The 17,995-nt window shown below is 47.0% G+C and overlaps 1 protein-coding gene across 9 annotated transcripts in view; it reads right to left on the bottom strand.

Annotated features, from left to right (window-relative positions):
- Positions 1 to 17,995, bottom strand: part of MTUS2 (microtubule associated scaffold protein 2) — a 590,108-nt gene that overhangs the window by 22,202 nt on the left and 549,911 nt on the right. For all 9 annotated transcript variants that reach the window (XM_032403269.1, XM_032403268.1, XM_032403271.1 and 6 more), the window contains one exon: positions 1,242 to 1,456. In XM_032403269.1, coding sequence (XP_032259160.1) covers positions 1,242 to 1,456 — 215 coding nt within the window. The remainder of the gene's footprint in view (positions 1 to 1,241; positions 1,457 to 17,995) is intronic.

Genomic DNA, 17,995 nt, shown 5'->3' on the forward strand with positions numbered 1-17,995 from the left:
GACTCTTGTGCCTCCTGCATTCCCAAGCCTCCGGGACTGCCGTCCAGGTTATTTATCTGGAAGCTGTCAGAGAAGAGCAGCCCGAATACTCATGCTAATGAAGGGCCACTCAGCGCGCGCCTGAGATTTAAAGAGTACTCTTCACAAATGCAAGTTTACTTTAGGGATGTGAAATCACACACCTGTTAGAAGGCGGGCATCGGGGCATCAGAGCCCTGGGGGCCTGGAAGGAAGAGCAGAGACAGGAGCCGAGCTAGCTCTCACGGAAGCGCAGCTGACCCTCTGTCTCACTGCACAAGCCGCAGTCCCGGAGGGGAGCAGGCTTGGGGGCGCGGCACGACCCCGGGAATCCTCCTCAGTGGCTCCAGGGAGCACTGCCCTCTCTACGAAGACTGTCGGGCTGAGGTTAACCAGAGGAATTCGGTCCTTCATTCAGCAGATGCGTGCCGAGGGCAGGCTCAGCAGTCAGGCACCAGACATCCGGCACGGGTAGACCCGGCCGACAATTCAAACTTCACACTGGACTGCATGGACCCTGGAGCCAGACTGGGTTCCTCCCCGGCTTTTCCTGGCCCCACCCTGTGAGTTCTGGCAGATTATTTAACCCCTGGGTCTCGGTCTTCTCACCCGTGAGATGGGGGCGATGACGGAACCCATGTCGCAGGGCTGTTGCGAGGATGGATGATTGGTATAGGTAGAGAGTTAAGAGCAGTCCCCAGTGCATCACAAGTGCTAGGTGCGTTTGCTCGTGATTACCACTACCCTCCGAGGAATATACAGATGAGAAACAGGGGACCCGAGTAAAATTTATAGTTCATTCAACAGCGATAAGCGACTAGAGTAGGGACAGGACAGGAAGAGTGGGTAGGTGGTGGGGGAGGGGCTGTAAGTTTAGATAAAGAAAGGCCTCACTGAGAAAGTGACTTTGGAGAAACGTCTGGATGAGACGGAAAGAGGGAGCCATGGAATGTCTAGAGGGAGAGCATTCCAGGCAGAGGGCACAGCAAATACAAAACCCCAGGGTGGGAGTGTGCTTGGGAAGAAAGGCACGGGAGGGAGGCCAGGGTGGCTGGGGGGGTTGGGGGGAGAGGGAACAGCAGGAAGAAATGAGGTCGGAGAGTGAACTTGACAGAAGCTCACCTACGGAGCAGGACTTCTTGCTAAAGCAGCGGCGCTGGCACCCCTCCACCTTCCACCTGCGTATCCCAACAGCTGAGACAGGGCGCCGAGGGCGGACTGACCTGCTCCCGGTGCTGACACCGGATCCGCAGCAGCTGGGCGTGGTGCTCCTCCTGCAGGCGCACCATCTCGGCCTCAAACTGCCGCTGCAGCCTCTCCTCCAGGTCCTGCAGCTCCGCCCGCTGCTGCCAGCCCAGCCTCCGCACCTCCTCCTCAAACCGCCTCTCCAGGTCCTCCTTCTCCTTTTGCAGTTTCTCACACTTGGCTGTGTTGAAGGCTGGTGGGGAGGGGGAGAATAACACCTTTTGAAAAATTGCTTACGAGGCACCAAAAGCTTCGAGCCCGAGCGTCTTTAATACCCACCGGCAGATCACCAAGGTTAACGTAATAACCAGGGCAAGATTCTCCTACTCTTGCTTCTGTAGAGCTTCACAGTTTGCAAAGCGCTTTGCCTTCTACCGCGTTTGGTCCTTACAACAGACCCTGGGTGTTGAGGTCGAGAACATGAGCCCCAGGGAGCTCGGGTGACTTGCCCAAGGTCCTCCGGTGTGCGGAGAAAAGAGCTGCAAAGGCAGATTTGGGCTTTCTGCCCGCAAGCCCTGTGTTCCTGTACTAGAGCAGGGTTTCTCTGAGAGTCCACGGACCACAGCCATCAAAATACTGGGGGTTGGTTAAAAATGCACGTTCCTAGGCACACCTTGAGTGGGTTAGAGCCCCTGGGGCAGAACTGAGGATGTGCTTTTCACAAGGTCCATGGTGACTCATGTCTATCGAGGTTTGGGACCTGAGCGCACCTGCAAGCTGGAGACAGGATGGGGGGTGGGGTGGGGAGGGAGGACACGTAGATACTGAAGGCTGTTCCCTTGGGGCTGAAATGCCAGATGGGGCTATCTCAGAGAAAGTGCAGGGGTGACAGAGCTTCACCAACAACCAGGCTTCTCCCCCAGAAGGGCTAACCGCTCAATACCCCCATGCCACCCCGCACAGCCCTGGTGCGTTTCCTGTGCCGCGGGCTGGGGATGGGGACTGTGGCCCAGCCTGCTGCCCCCGCCACTGCTCTGCTTAGCGTTTGTGCCTCCCTTGGGCTGCAGGTGGGAGTGACTGCTTCCATTTTAAAGATCGCTGCCTCCACTGCAAACTGCTTTCAAGAAGGAGGAAAAACAGCTTGACAATCTACTACGCTTAGGTCAGATGGAGTGGCTTATACCCAGCACACGCATGCAGAAAGGCGCACGCACACACCACGCACATTCCACAAGTGCCCTCTGCTCTGCGCTACAAGCTGGGGAAACATGGTCACCTGCTTTATCATTGAGTGAGTAGGTATAAGTGCTGGGTAAGTGGGATCTACCCCTTGCGGGGCGGGGTGGGGGGGATGATCAGGAATACACACCCAAGGTAAGTGAGATAGCATTTGAAACAGCCTAATCAGAAGTCCCACCCTAAAGAGGCAGCTAATTCAAGGGCTTCTTTGTCACATTTGACTCTAAAAAAGTTCTTTTAATCAGCACTGGGATGTTTAAAAACATTTTTTTCCCCTGGTAAAATGAGTGGTGGATTGGCTGGACACCACACAGGCACGTTGTCCTATGTGAACAGTGTGTAAGCATCTGGCCAGCCCAGCAGCCTCAGACAGACCCCAGTGGCCTTCCTGTTCTCGTGCTTCACCTGGCCCAGTGTCCCAGGTCCTAGCATCGGGTGGAGGATTCCAATGCACAGTCTGGAGAAGTTGTTTGCAGGATCTGCCAATGTAATCAGGGTGAACCCAGGGTGGGATGGTGGGCACTGTCCTCTCCAGGTGTGAGCAATAAGAGGACGTACTATCTTAGAGAATTTAATAGCAATAACCAAACTGACTTTGAAAGCCCTCTGCCTTTTAATGTTCTCGTGTACCAGCAATTCTGAAAAATGTTAGTGAAAAATAATCCTCCTCAAAAAAGTCTTTTGTTGGCCTAAGTTCTAAACAATTGCTACAATTACTGTTGAGGTTTTTAAAAATAATTTTTGTATTTCATAAAAATCACAGAGAAAACTTGGAAGTATAGTACAAATTATTGTACAAATGACATTTGTCCCCTGAACCATTTGAGAATAAGATGCTGACCTGTTGTCCCACTAACCCTGAATTCCTTAGTGTATATTCCCTGCAAACAAGGACATTCTCCTACATAACGACAATATAATCATTAAGATCAGGACATCAACACTGATCCAATGGTGCCATCCAATGCTCAGACCCATTTAAATTTCACCAATTGTCCCATAATATCCTTTCTAGAAAAAGGATCCAGTTCTGAGTCACAAGTTGCATTTAGCTGTATGGTCTCCTCACTCTCCTTCAGTCTGGGACAGTCCTTGGTCTATTCTTGACTTATGGGACCTTGGCGCTTTTAAAGTCGAAAGGCTATTATTTTGTAGAATGTCTCTCAATTTGGTTTGTCTGATAATTCCTCCTTACTAGATTCGGGTCACGCATGTTTGGCAGAAAATATCACAGAAGCGGCATTGTGCTCTCATTTGAATATTAATCAATAAAAATGAGATTTCTTTTTAAATTGTGTATGTAGTGAGTCAGGAAGATAGTGCTTATTACTGATTATTGCAAGGTTATACGGGAAATGATACACGGTTTGGAGGAGGCGGTAGTACAGATGGTCCATCTAGAGCGTCACATATGCTAGGAATGCCCCTGAATATTGTTGTCACCTCCGCTGCGAGTGAATCTTCTGGGCGAGGTTTACCTAAGGGGCAGATTGCTGGGGGTGCTAACAAGTACTAGCATGAATAACAGACTCAGTCTGAGGCTTTCTGGTGCCTGGTGGTCAGGTCATGGTGGAAAAAGGTTGAGGGTTCTCCCTTACGTCTGATCACTGCAGGCTACCGTCCCTATAAAAAGGACCTGACAGTAACTATCGGCCAAAGGGGCTCAGGTCTGGAAGCAGCAGTGGGAAAATGCTTGCTCCTGGAAGTTCTGGCTCACTGGCTTTATTAGCCTAGCTCTGGCTTTTCCCAAAGACCCTCCAGCCAGGGAAAGTTGGTAGGGGTTTCACCAGGGAATTTAGCTGGTGAAAAAAACTATCAGGATCCACAGACCAGGTAAAAGGTATATATAAAGACAGGATTAATCTGGGGTGACTGGATTTTATTTTATTTTTTAATTTTTTAAAAGATTTTATTTATTTCAGAAAGAGAGAGAGCAAGAGAGCATGAGTGTGTATGTGGGGCGGGGGGAGCAGAGGGAGAGAGAGAAGCAGACTCCCCGCTGAGCTGAGAGCCTGATGTGGGGCTTGATCCCAGGACCCTGAGATCATGACTTGAGCCGAAGGCAGTCGCTTAACCGACTGAGCCACCCAGGCACCCCCTGGGGTGACTAGATTTTAATAGCACAGAACAAAAACCATGGAATGTCCATTTAAAAAATAGTGGTTGATGGATTGAGACAAAGTCAAATTGTGGCAAATAGGGGGCGCCTGGGTGGCTCAGTTGGTTCAGCGTCCGGCTCTCAATTTCGGCCCTGGTCATAATCTCAGGGTCCTGAGACTGAGCCCCCCACATCAGGCTCTGTGCTCAGCATGGAGGCTGCTTGAGTTTCTCTCTCTCAGCCCTTCCCCTAGCTTGTGTGTGCTCTCTCTCTAAAATAAATAAATAAATATTTTTGAAAAAATGGAGGGAAACAGAGGAGCAGTAATTGTACCCACACTGGGGGACGGACGGGAGTCATCCTACAAAAGGAAGATGGATGCCACTAGGTGATCCAGGGATACACAGGTAGTGAGCCCCAGGGACGGTTTCTGGGTGCTCGAGGCCTCTTCCGAGGATACTCTTGTTTCTGTAATTCGGGTGGACTGACTTCATAGTGGTCTTTGTCCCATGTAGCATGCACCAGTGGACGGGGACAAAGCAGTGACAATATGTTTGCTTTTATTTAAAGTAGGTCTACAAAGCAGTGCACAGACAGGTGACACAAATTGCCAAAAGATCATGACAGTCAGCACCATTCCTGATGAAGTACATGCAAACCAAAGTAAGAAACAATTTCCATCTATAAAGCTGATAAAGATGAAATATTCTGATAACCGGGAGGGTCCGAGGAAAGTAGCATCCAATGGACCATTCGTGGGAATATGATGGATAAGCCGCTTTGGAGGGCAAAAATATCTTTCAACATTTACATGCGAGGGACAGGAGCATTTGAGGGTGACAGGGAAAGAGCACGGGTTTTTTGGGGTGGCGATGAAAATGTTCTAAACAGATTGTGGTGACAATTACACAACTCTGGATACACTAAAAACCACTGAATTGTACACTTTAAATGGTGAACTGTAAGGTATGTGAATTCTATCTCAATAAAGTTTTTACAAAAATGGGAAAAAATTTAAAAAATAACGCGACAGGGAAAATACCTCAGAGGATAAATGTAGATGTTTTTATAGGAGGAAAGGTCATATTCTGATGTGAAAACTGTATAACAAGGATGAGAATATATGCTGGCAAAATGAAACAGAAATGCAAACCCCACCACTACACTACACATGTACGCACATACACCGATGTATGCGGAATAGAACTTAACCGTTCTTACTGCCTCTTAACTAGAGATAGATTAAGCATATAAAACTCAATTGAAAATAATAAAACATGCTAATCATGTATTTTGGTTTTGATAAGTGTTATTTTGCATGGGGAAATTTTATTTATTATATAGTCCTATCAGTTTCGTTAATTCCAGAAAATCAAGGCAGTAAGTTGACTCCACAGATTGTGTAGCTGGAATGAAACAGATAAAAAGGTAAAGAAACAAATGAAAACAAATCAGTTACACTGGAGAAAGAAATGACATGATGTATGCCTTTGAAGCCAAAGATTTTGCAAGTGCACAAAGTGGATCTCGGATGATGACTACAGCGGGATCTGCTTTAGGGAAGTAGTGTGGGCTAGTTATAGAAATGATAAATCCAATATACATATAGAACAAATCCTATATACAAAGCGGCATAGGTAACCAGTAAAAAATAAGGTAAATCTTTTTGTGCCATCATGGACTGATATCTGTAACATATTGTTAAACAAACAAAGGCAAGATGCAGAAACAGTGTGATGGTGTAATTCTGTTTGTAATGAAAATGTATCTGTATTTCCACTTCTCTTCCCTCGGGAGGTTGTGTGTTTAATTATAGGACTCACTGCCCAATGAACACCTGCAACAATAAGCATTTAATTTAAAAAACCCCTATTATTTGTTTACATGTTTTAAAAGTTAAAAAAAACATTTAAAAATTACTATCATAATTGGGATGCCTGGGTGGTGAAAATATAACACTTGTAATTCACAAGCATGAGTTTGAAAAGCAAAAGCAGGATTTGACCACAGTTGGTTAAGTGTCTGCTTTCGGCTCAGGTCGTGATCCCAGGGTCCTGGGATCGAGCCCCGCATCAGGCTCCCAGGTGGAGGGAGCCTGCTTCTCCCTCTCCCTGCCGCTCCCCCTGCTTGTGCTCTCTCTCTCTGACAAATAAATAAATAAAATCTTTTTTAAAAATTACTATCATAATTAAGAAGACAGGGTTTGAAAATGTTATGGTATCCCGTGGTCAGGATTAACAAGACTCTTCTATCTTACTTGCTATTTTATTCATATTAGCGGCAGGATGATTCATGGGCCTGGCAATCTATCTGGGGGCTCAGAGATGATTGGTTTTCATCCCAGAGCTGTCCCTGAACTGCACTAAATCATGAGCTGTGAAGGCCTCAGTTTTGCTGTCTATAAAGTGGCAAAGTAATCATTTTTTTCACATGGAGCTCCAATCCCCAAATTCCCAGTGCTATTAGGTACAAGTGAGGTGATACTTCTATTCTTTCCATGCCGCCATGTTGTAAGCCCCGTGCCTGCAGAAGATATTGGGTAGGAAGAGCAGCTGGGGCCCCAAGGAGGACAGCTCCAATAATGGGGTCCCTAAAGAAATAAATATCCTCTTTCTTCTGGCAAATCTTCAAAAATATATCTGTTCGGGCATTTTGCAGACAGAGATTAATGCAGGCTCATTTAGTAGCCTTACGCAACATCTAGAGTCTTACTTTCTTTTTTTTTTTTAAAGGTTTTATTTATTTATTTGACAGAGTGAGACACAGCGAGAGAGGGAACACAAGCAGGGGGAGTGGGAGAGGGAGAAGCAGGCTTCCTGCGGAGCAGGGAGCCCGATGCGGGGCTCGATCCCAGGACCCTGGGACCATGACCTGAGCCGAAGGCAGACGCTTAACGACTGAGCCACCCAGGCACCCTAGAGTCTTACTTTCATTCATTCTTTATTTCTATTCATGTGAAAGCATTTGGTACTTCATAGTGCAGAGGCAAACACCGTAATAATAAATCCTTAGAACCTAGGAAGCTGAGACAATAATTTCAAGAATAGCAGGATTTTGATTGGCTAAGAAAATATAACACTTGCAATTCACAAGCATGAGTTTGAAAAGCAAAAGCAGGATTAGAATCTATTGTGCTGTTTTAAATAACTGAACATATAGGGGGATGTATGTAAGAATATATACAGTGGTGTGTATGTGTATATATCCACTATAATACTATATAATATTATTAAAGCTGAATTTAGCACACCCTCAGACATACATAACACAAATGATACCAATCTATCAGCTCATGAGTGTGACACATGAAGATGTAGCGATCCTGGGGACACCGGCAGATGACACTGCTGTGGCACCATTTGTAAAAACGTACTGTGTTGACCACAGTTCATAAATCAACTGAGAGGAGAACTCAGTGAGTAAGATCAAGTTTCTTTAAACAATCGCCCAAAATGTCTTTTGAATAATTACAACTTTTTATTGTTTTGCCTAAGAGGTAGCAAAGATGGGTAAATACACTGCCTGCTCTACAGCTCATGACAAAAGCGGAAGGAATAATATTATACTGCCTTTTGCATCATAGGGAGTGCTTTAGCTGTAACACTTATAAAATCATCTAAATATAAAGAAATGAGGGGCGCCTGGGTGGCTCAGTCGGTTAAGCGCCTGCCTTCGGCTCAGGTCACAATCGCAGAGCCCTGGGATCAAGCCCCGCATCAGGCTCCCTGCTCAGTGGGGAGCCTGCCACTCCCCCTGCTTGTGCTCGCGCGCTCTCTCTCTCTCTCTGACAAATAAATAAATAAAATCTTCAAAATAAATAAATATAAAGAAATGATACTCTGTATAAATAAGTATTTATACAGTATATAAGTATTATAATAGTATAAGTATTAACAGTAAGCGTATTACTTACTAATATAATTAATAAGTACATAATAAGTATGTAAGTATACTAGTATGTCCTATATCAGTATATAAGTATTATAACAGTCACTGAATTCATATGTTGAAGTGTTAACGTCCAGTACCTCAGGATGTGACCATGTTTGGAGACAGGATTTTCACAGAGGCAGTGAAGTTAAAATGAGGGCATTAGGGTTGGCTCTGATCTAATATGACTGGTGTCTTTATAGGACACAGATGCCTATGGAAGGAAAATGATGTGACAGGGAGAAGGTGCCCATCTGTAAAACCCAAGAGGAGAGAGGCCTCAGAAGAATGAGCACTCTGCCAACCCCTTGGTCTTGCACTACCAGCCTCCAGGACCATGAGAAGATGGATTTCTGTTGTTTAAGCCCCCCAGCCTGCGGGACTCGGCAAGTGCAGCCCCACGTAACTAATGCAGTCCCCATCATCACTTACAGATGGAGGGGGATCCCACAGTTAGAGACGATGAAGTTGTTTCTTTGGGAGGTGGGGGGTAATTAAACAGACATAACTTTCAAGGAAAAAGAATTTAAAATTACCCATAATCTCACTACAAAAAAGATGAAATTTTCAATTCCATGATCGCTTCATCGTTGTTGCAGATGCGTGAATTCGTAATATTCTACTAGGAATTTTCCATGTCCTGATGCTTAACATTTTCATGGCTACCTTAGATTCTCATGTTGATGCACTACAATTGATACGCCCTTATTGCTGGAAATTTGGTCTGTGTCACCCATATATTACTTTGCTTTTTTCATTAGGATAAATCCCCAGGAGTGGAATTACACGGGGTTAAAGTTTATGAGCATCTTCATGCTGTGAGGTTTTTGGTTTTGGGGTTTTTTGGATGGCAGTGATTCTGTAACAAACCAGTGCCCACTAGGGGGAGCCATACTGCCTGAAAACATGCCCTCTGGTGGCGAATGCATTTGCCTACGCTGGTCAGATCACGGTGACAGGCGGGAGGCAAACAGGATTGGTCTGCAAACACGCTGCCTGGGTCCTGGCCACACTGTCCTTCACAGCCCTACCCTCAGTTTCTCTGTAAGACCTTCCTTTTGATGAAAATGTCAAGGAGAGAGAAAAGGAGGGGCTGGAAATGGAACACGAAAGGTTCAGGTACAGAGTAGAAATGAGACAGGAGTCAGGGAGAGAGTCCTGGGTCTCCTGTCAGCTTTGCAGGTCCGGGCAGCGTCTCCAGGGCCTGGGGACAGGATGGGCACTTGCGCTGTGGAAATCACAGCCTGCGCCCGACATGTCCGGCACCACCTAGGTGGGTTCTATTACCCACTGCAACCCTATTAGGTGTCCAGCAAGAGCCTGATGATCTCTGTTTGCAGGGAGCAGGTGGGGGCTGAGAAAGGGCAACTGCCTGGGCCGAGGCCACCGTGCGAGTGGGCTAGGCCCAACAGAGCAGGCGCTCGCTGTTCTGAATTGCATCTCTTTACCTGTCTGTGTCCTTACGAGTGGGACAGGGTCCTATCCGTAGGCAGGCCGACAGTCAAGAGACAGTAACTAAACTTACCGCACACCCGCTGTCTGCCACACCCCCATCCTAGGCGCAGTGTGAACAAGACACAGTCATGGGGGCAAATAAATAAAATCAGCAAAACTTTAAAATAGCAACATTTTAGATAGCTAAAGCTTTCAATAACTGCAGAGAAGTAAAAGAAGGACGGCGCTAGCAAAGGACCAGGAAAGGGCAGGTTAGGCTGAGCTGGGATGGACGAGAGAGGTCCCTCTGGGAAGACAGCATCCAGTTAGCTGTGAATGACGAGAAAGAGGCAGAGCGCCGAGAGCTGGAGGGAGAGAGTCTCATGTGGAGGAACCGCAGTGCAAAGGTCCTGAGCCCGGAACGTTTCAGAGTACATAAGGAACAGAAAGACTGCCACGGGGCTTGAGTGTCCGTGACAGGGAGAGTGGAGGGAGGTGAAGTTCAAGAGATAGGCAGGGTCAGGTCATGCAGAGCCTGTGGTCTCTGGGGAGGAGTTGGAAGTCTACTCTGGTAGAGTGGGAAGCCCAGACAGTCTCAAAGAGGGGATAACAAGGGCTAAGTAAGCTTTTACAAGATCCCTCTGGCGGCTGCGTGGAGAACAGAGTGCAGGAGGCAAGGGTGGGGATAAGAACAGCAATGAGGAGGATACGTGTGGAGTCTAGGCGGAGTTCATGGTGACGGGGACTGAGGCTACAACAGGCTAAGGAATGGATGGATGTGCGCTGTATTTGGGAGGCAAAGCCACCTTGATGTGCTCATGGAGTGCAGGAGGGAGATGAGGGAAGTCAGGAAGCATGAATCGGGCGACTGGTCTGAGCAGCGGGGGCTGGTGGTGCCATTTCAGGAGATGGGAACATAGGAGGAGGAGTCCCCCTGGGGAGAAACACCAGGCATTAGGCACCAAACAAACCTTTCCTGGATTCATAGATGAATTCATACACATCTGAAAGCCAGCAGTTCACAAATGCTTTGGGGGGATTCTCCTCTGGTCCACTGTACTCAGGAAGGGCTTTCCTGGATTTTGTTGAAAAACACAAAACTCAGGACCCTGAATTTTGACAAGCCACTTTAATGATGAACGATGAGGCGTTGTATGAGAGTGGTTCGTATGCTGTGGTTTATTTTATAAAAGTGTTGAGGTGTTCAAAGCCTGACACCTCGGGATAGACTCTAGTTATTAAATCTCTCCCAGGGAATGGGGGCAGTTTGACAGATGTGCTTTTCTCCCTGCGGGGGTGGACATGGTTTCTGGAAGAATCTGCAAGATCTGGCCGTGTTAAGAGAAAGAGCATTTTCCAGATGTTAGGAGGTTTGACAGCTATGTGACAGATACAGAAAGGTGTCTTCCCAAGGTGTGTTTGAAAGTGCCCGAACATTTTACTTACCTGTGGGTCAAACTTTGGGAACACAGCCCTCAAACTGGATGATGATGTATAAGAGACCTCAAGATTCCCAAACACATGTCATGATGTGCCAAAGCATTGCACTAAAGCCCACTCCTCACCACGGACACTTCCACCCAGGACTGATGGTGAACAAGTCTTCCTGCGCCCTGGACCCTGAAGAGCAGAGCTCCCACACACCAGAAGGTGAGGATGGTGGGGGCCGGGGGCACAGGGGAGAAGCGCAAGTCCAGGGGGAAAGCAGCGTGGCGCCTGGGAAGGAGAGGGGACACGGGCAGCGAGCAGCCTTCAAGGGGAGGCAGGGGGGGAGGGGGGAGGAGCACTGGCCTCCATATGGGGCTCAGCTCCAGCCTCTGTGGACACCTGCTGTGGGAATTTTAGCATCTTGCTCAACCTCTCTGGGTTTCAACATTCTCATCTATAAAATGAGGAGGTTGGGTACAGCACTGTTCTGGGCTGAATTGTGTCCCTGATCTCCCAAATCATATGTTGAAATCCTAACCCCCAGTACACCTCAGGATGTGACTACTTTTGGAGATAGGGACCTTGAAGAGGTGATTAAGTGAAAATAAGGATTTTTCAGAGGGACTGCTGTCCTAAGAAGAGGAAGAGACAGCAGAGATGCACATGTTCAGAGGGCAGGTGAGGACACAGGGACAAGACATCCACCTGCAAGCCAAGGAGAGGGGCCTCAGCAGAAAGCAACCCTGGGGCACCCTGCTCTGGACGTCCAGCCTCCAGAACTATGGGGAAAGAAATTTCTGTGGCTTAAGCCCCCCAGTCTGTGGTGTTTTGCTACAGCAGTCCTCGCAGACTGATTACTCCGGGCACTTTGAGTGCTAAGCCCCCTTCCTGTCCTAGCCTTCTAGAATTCTATGGATATTTCAATGGTGACCCAGGTCATCAAGAAGAGCCTCCCCTTGAAGAAGACAGGGAAGAGTATATCATTTTTTGTTATGATCCACCCCCCCATGGTCCCCTAAAGAGATAAGCTTCATCTGTAGGAAAAATGTACACAGTCACTCATCTCCATGACATGAGACATTAAGAGTGATATCAATGCTTGGCATTTGTATGTGTTTTCATTATAAAGCTCTTTAACACACAATACTACCTTGTTTACTCTTCCCAGCAAATTTCAAAACTGGGCAAAGCAGGCATTTCTGTTCTGATTTTATAGAAGAGGAAACAGAGGTTCAGAGGGGTGAAGTCACTTGTCCAAGCTGACACAGCTAGAAAGGGACAGCCAGGATTCGATCCATGGGAATCTCGGTAGTGCTCTTTCCAGTAATAACTGGACTGCTATTCTGCCTTACATTTTGGAAGAAGGGGAAACAGAGATATAAGGAAAAAAGATAGAGAAATCCCAATTAGTAAGACTCTTTCACAGTAAGAAATACCTCATGCCATTTTTATGCGTTCTTTAAGACAAAGGATGAGCATTTTAACAAATGGATAATGACTGATCCCGAAGGTGAATATAATGTGCAATGCATACAGGTAAGCTTCTGGGTCTGAGAGGAGAAAAACACAAGGATGATTTATGGAGGCAAATGAGGAAATGGAATTAAGAGGGTGGTTATAATCCTATGTTTTGAAAAGCAAAACAATGCTGTCTACATGAGAACTAACTACAGGAGGAAATGGCTTGATGGGGAAATGGTTTTTGCACAGAGTTGGTTCTTCCTTTCCTCCAGGTTAATTTGGGCTTGCGGAGTTTTAAAGGCATCTCCAGGGCAAACGCTCATCTAACACACTCCACAGGGACCGTCCTGAAGGCCCAGCTTTAGATGGGACAGGTAATGGCTTTGTGTGGTTGCAGGGAGTATTCACTGCTTTTAATTTTTTCTTCTCCTTGCAAAATGGCATTGAAAAGATGACCCTTTAATTTTATCTTAAATTAGTACTTGTTACATAAATTGTACAAGTAACATCCTCTCCATGTTGAACATCCCTTTTAGAAGGAACTGTTGATAATGTCCTGGAAAATGTTTAAACAGAGCATAAGCTGAAGTTCTGGGCTGCTATTCACTGTGGAGAACTTGACCTGCAGAGGTTTCTAGAAAATGAACTCCCAGGACCCTATCATTTAAGAAGCTCCACAGCTTGAAGTGACCCTATTCCATAGCAAGTTGCTAACTTCAATCTTCTGTTCCAGAGTTTGGGTGGCCCCCACTCCTAGGTGGGTATGAAGATCAACCAGCTACTAGATAATATATTTTAATGCATTTGCAGTAATTGGCATAAATATATTCATTCCTTCCTTCAGGTTGTCAAATGCATGCATCACCTGGCCTTGGGTATTCTGTGTTCTCCACAGGATTTGGGAGATAGCTCTCTGAGGTTTTCCCAGACCTATGATCATCTTTATTTTCTGTCCAAGGCTTTACTGCCTTTAATTTTTCACAGGAATGGAGGATTAATGTTTTAAATCTTCAGGAGCTAATTTTTTAAAAGATGGGCATTTCCCTATTAACTCGTCTCAGCCTCTCTTCATTACTACCAAATACATCAAATCAATTCTAAGGAACAAAATAGACCACCTCAAATTCTTCCTATCTGCGAATTTTTAGGCACAGACACAGAAGAAGCAAAGTTTTTAGGCAATCTGCAATAGCCCAAGAGTGGGTTTAGGATTAACGGAAATACCTGCCTGATGCCCTGGCTAGCCCCGTTGCCTTTATCAGTGGACTCCCACACCACTTAGCACAATGCCAGGCAGCTTTCCATAAACACGTGCTTTCTTGAACAAGGCTGAGGGATCACTTCCTGCAGAGTCAGTCAGCCAAGGAGAAGGCAGCATGGCAAGCCACTCCTCCTTCAGGATGCCTGGAGTGTTCTCACCTTCAGACTCCAAGTTATCCCGGTTCCTGGGTTGGTGTCTCTACCGTAGGGGTGAACCCCATTTAACTGGCAACAGTGTCCCCTGGGACGTGTCTTGCATAGAACAGCCACCTCGCTGTATCCAAGGGAATTATGACATCCATGGTGGTGGCTTCTTGCCAACATGCAGACTGTTCTAATCTATAGTCACCAAAACTGAGGAAACATTCAGAAAAATGACCTTCAAATAAAAAATGAAGACAGCTGTACCTCACAGAGCAGAGGCAGGATGAAATACGGTTTATGTATGTGGAGCACCCAGCATGGTGTCTGGCTGGCTCAAGGCTCGCCCTCACCGGGCGGTGTGCTGACACCTTCCTGCTCAGAGTGTGGTCCACTCACCCCGGGGCTTGTCAGAAAAGCAGAAGCCCAGGCCCAGCTCAGACGGACTGAATCAGAACCTGCGTGTGACCAAGATCCCAGGAGATTCCTATGAGAAGCGCTGTCTGAGGTCCATGGGGTACCTGAGGGCATGCAGGAGGTGGGATGTCATCCTTAGTGGCGCTCCTCTTTCTGAGCACACAACTGCTAGGTGGGTAAGGAGCTGACTTCAAGACTATTGATAAAGTAAAAATTCCCAGTCCTGAAAACCTACAAGTACATCCTTTGTCCACAGTTAGCGTTCAGTGAGGATGCGTGGCACTGAAGCAGCCAGTCTAGACCAAGACACCTGCACCAGGCCTGCAGGCTGTGAGGTGGGCAGAGGAGTCAGCATGGAGGATGGGGGTGGATCTGGCTTTATGAGCTGGTCGAGTAAAAGGAGGAGTGACTGATGAGCTTTAGAATATGAAGATGGAAAGAACAGCAAGTTAGAGAAAATAAAATAAAATCTAGGTGGACCAGATGATGAATCACACTGACCCCTTTGCAGGGTAGGAAATAGGGGCTGGGTGTGTAATCCCAAACAGAACCCAACAATACCATGAAAAGGCTACAATTTTAAGGGCAGCCTACCTGATTGCCAGGTATAAAGTGTACAAATAGAGATACCTGCACCTGTGGCATTTCATAGAATAATGCAGAAAATACCAAGACAGCTGTGTTGCTGGACCATGTGATGTGAAGGGGGGTACTTTTATTTTGGCTTCTTGCCCAACCTCCCTTTGCTGCTCAGAGATTGTGGAGAACCTTTGTGCATGAGCACAGTCCCTCCTACTAGAGAAAGACAGAAGATTCCTTGATGATGGAGATACTAAGGGATTACTATCTCTGGCAATAAATAAGGAGCGAGTCAGGTGGTAGCGGCCCATGCAGTGCCTACTATACGTGACAAGCCTCAGTGGGATGCATCTGCTAGATACAGGTGGTTCTTAAAGTGACTTTGAGCAAATTAAACTCAGAGAGCACTGGGAGAGACAGGGAGTCTTAGCACATACTGGCCTGAAGATGGACAGCGTGGGGCTTAGCACTAGGTCAGCAGGATCCCAGCTAGGGTGGAGGGGCCATCCAGCTGGCCTCAATAAGGCTACAGGTGTCCTCAGTAGGGGACAGCTGGAGATTCATATTAGATTCCACCTTGTAGCTCTTAAGACAAGTTATGACATACTTGCAGTTAAGGAAGTTCCTCAGTTACTCTGTCATTCTTGGTTAATCCTCTTATCGTCTTTACACAGCACTGGGTTAGAGACCTCCTCCAAGTTCTGTGGCAGGAGCATGAGCTGTAGTGTCCAACAGACTTGGGCTTGAGCTTCTTAGCTGATACTTGTGTGTAGGGGATTAACCCCATTGAGCCTCAGATTCCTCCTTTGTAAAATGGGGATCACACAGAGGCTACCTCTTAGGGTTAGTGTGAGGTTTAAATGGGATACTTCAGAATAGGTGTTTAGCATCGCACCTGGTCTCTATTAATCACTGGATAAATGATTAGTGATAAATATTAGCTGTTGATTGTTTTTGAGGGGGGTCACAGAATCATTGCAATATTATAAATGGGAATATTTTCCACACTTCATGAATGTTTGGCTGGGACAAAGCATAAAAAAAACACACATTCCATACATATATCTAGATGGAGTGGGCCCAACTTGACTACTGAAGGTAAGACTTGGGTACTCAATGAGGGTGTAGAAGGTAAGTGCTGCCCTAGCTAAAAAGTATTTTCACGGTGTTTGTTATTACTGCTTTGGTTTGCTGCACATCTGTAAGTACATATTGTTTGAGGACACAGTTATCAGATAAGGACCTGACTCCACTGTCCTGTTTCTCACGAGAGGCTGAGGAGTGACTGCCCGTATCAAAGCCAAAGCCCAAGATGATCATGGCCATCTTACATAATGGACCCGAGGGTGGCCGATGGCGGTTCTCATTAGCAGAGACCTGCGTGACAATGATCTTCTTAGAATCCCCAAGAAGATAAGTCCCCCTTTTTGTTACTGGCTGGTGAAAATATTACATGTCTGTTTTTAAAAATAGAATCACAGAGAAGAGGGGCTTCTCATCACACGAGGTACCAGAAGATGCAAACATTTCTTTCTCTTCCAGTTTTCCAGAAAAAGGTCTCGGGCAGAAAGGATGGAAAAGCACACCTGAGCAGGAATGGCACACTGTGGATGGCATCACAGCTAACAGGTACTGAGCCCTCTCCACGGGCTGGAGGTGCTCCTGAGTGCTCTACATGGACAGGTTACTGAACTTCACAAAATCTCTACAAAGTGGGCAAGATCCCTACTCTGTGATCCTGTTTTATAGGAGCCTGAGCAGCAGAACCAAGTCAGTCCACGTTTGTGGCAATCACAAGGCCATGCTGCCACAGGATCCTGCCGCCCTAAGCCAGGGGCTGTGGGACTTGAGTGGGCATCAGAACCACATGAGGGGCTTGCAATTTAGTGGGTCTGGTGGGGAAGGGGGGGCGGGTGCTGAGAATCTGCATCTCTAACACGTTCCCAGGTGATACATCAGATGCTGCTGGTCTAAGCACTGCACGTTGAGAACCATTGGTATAAACAGTGCTTCTGTATTAAACTTTAATACAGACCATCTGAGGATCTTTTAAAAAATGTAGGCACTGATTCAGAGGTTGGGGTGGAGCTTGAGAGTTTGCATTTCAAACATGCCACCAGCTGGTCAAAGATGCTGCTGGTCCAGGGAGCACTCTGAGTAGCAAGGCCGAAGACCCAGTGCTCAGTAGTTCTCCCTCTGCTGGTATGTGGAAGACCTGCAGCCTCTACCACCTGTCTGGTGTCCATCCCTGGCTGTGGGAGCTGTTCATCGCTGCCATTCTGAGCCATCTGCCTGTCTGAATACACACCTGTCTGTCCTCTCTTACCTGGCCTGAGCTCCCTTTGCTGAACTTGAGCCTGTGTGTTCAGACTTAGCTCTGAGGCTCGGCCCTCCTAGCTAGTTTGAGTCTAAGGATACTGACTTTCCTTCAAAGTTCCTGCCTGGGCTTCCCATCTTCCTCCCCTCGTAGTTGGAATCATAGCGACCCTATCCCTCCCCTACATCATGCACCCTGGGCAGTATGGAGGCTGGCACCTCCTGGTAGCCTCCTCTCCACACCTATTCCCAGCCTCCCAGCAAGTCATATACCCATGAATGGCCTGTCCAGTACCATGGCCTTTGGCTCTTTCCCAGAGCCAGCAGCCGCAGGCCCCACCAGCACTCCACAGTGGTGGTCACTGCCATGCCCTTTACTGGGCCTTGGAGTCCCAGAGATGGCTACAACTTAGCCTTCACCACCGCCCAATGCTGACCCCTTCAAATGCTCTCATTTTGTTGCTCAGAATCTACGTGGTGAAGTGGTCA

Source organism: Phoca vitulina, unplaced genomic scaffold (genome assembly GCF_004348235.1).
Source record: "Phoca vitulina isolate PV1807 unplaced genomic scaffold, GSC_HSeal_1.0 scaffold5, whole genome shotgun sequence".
NCBI lineage: Eukaryota > Metazoa > Chordata > Mammalia > Carnivora > Phocidae > Phoca > Phoca vitulina.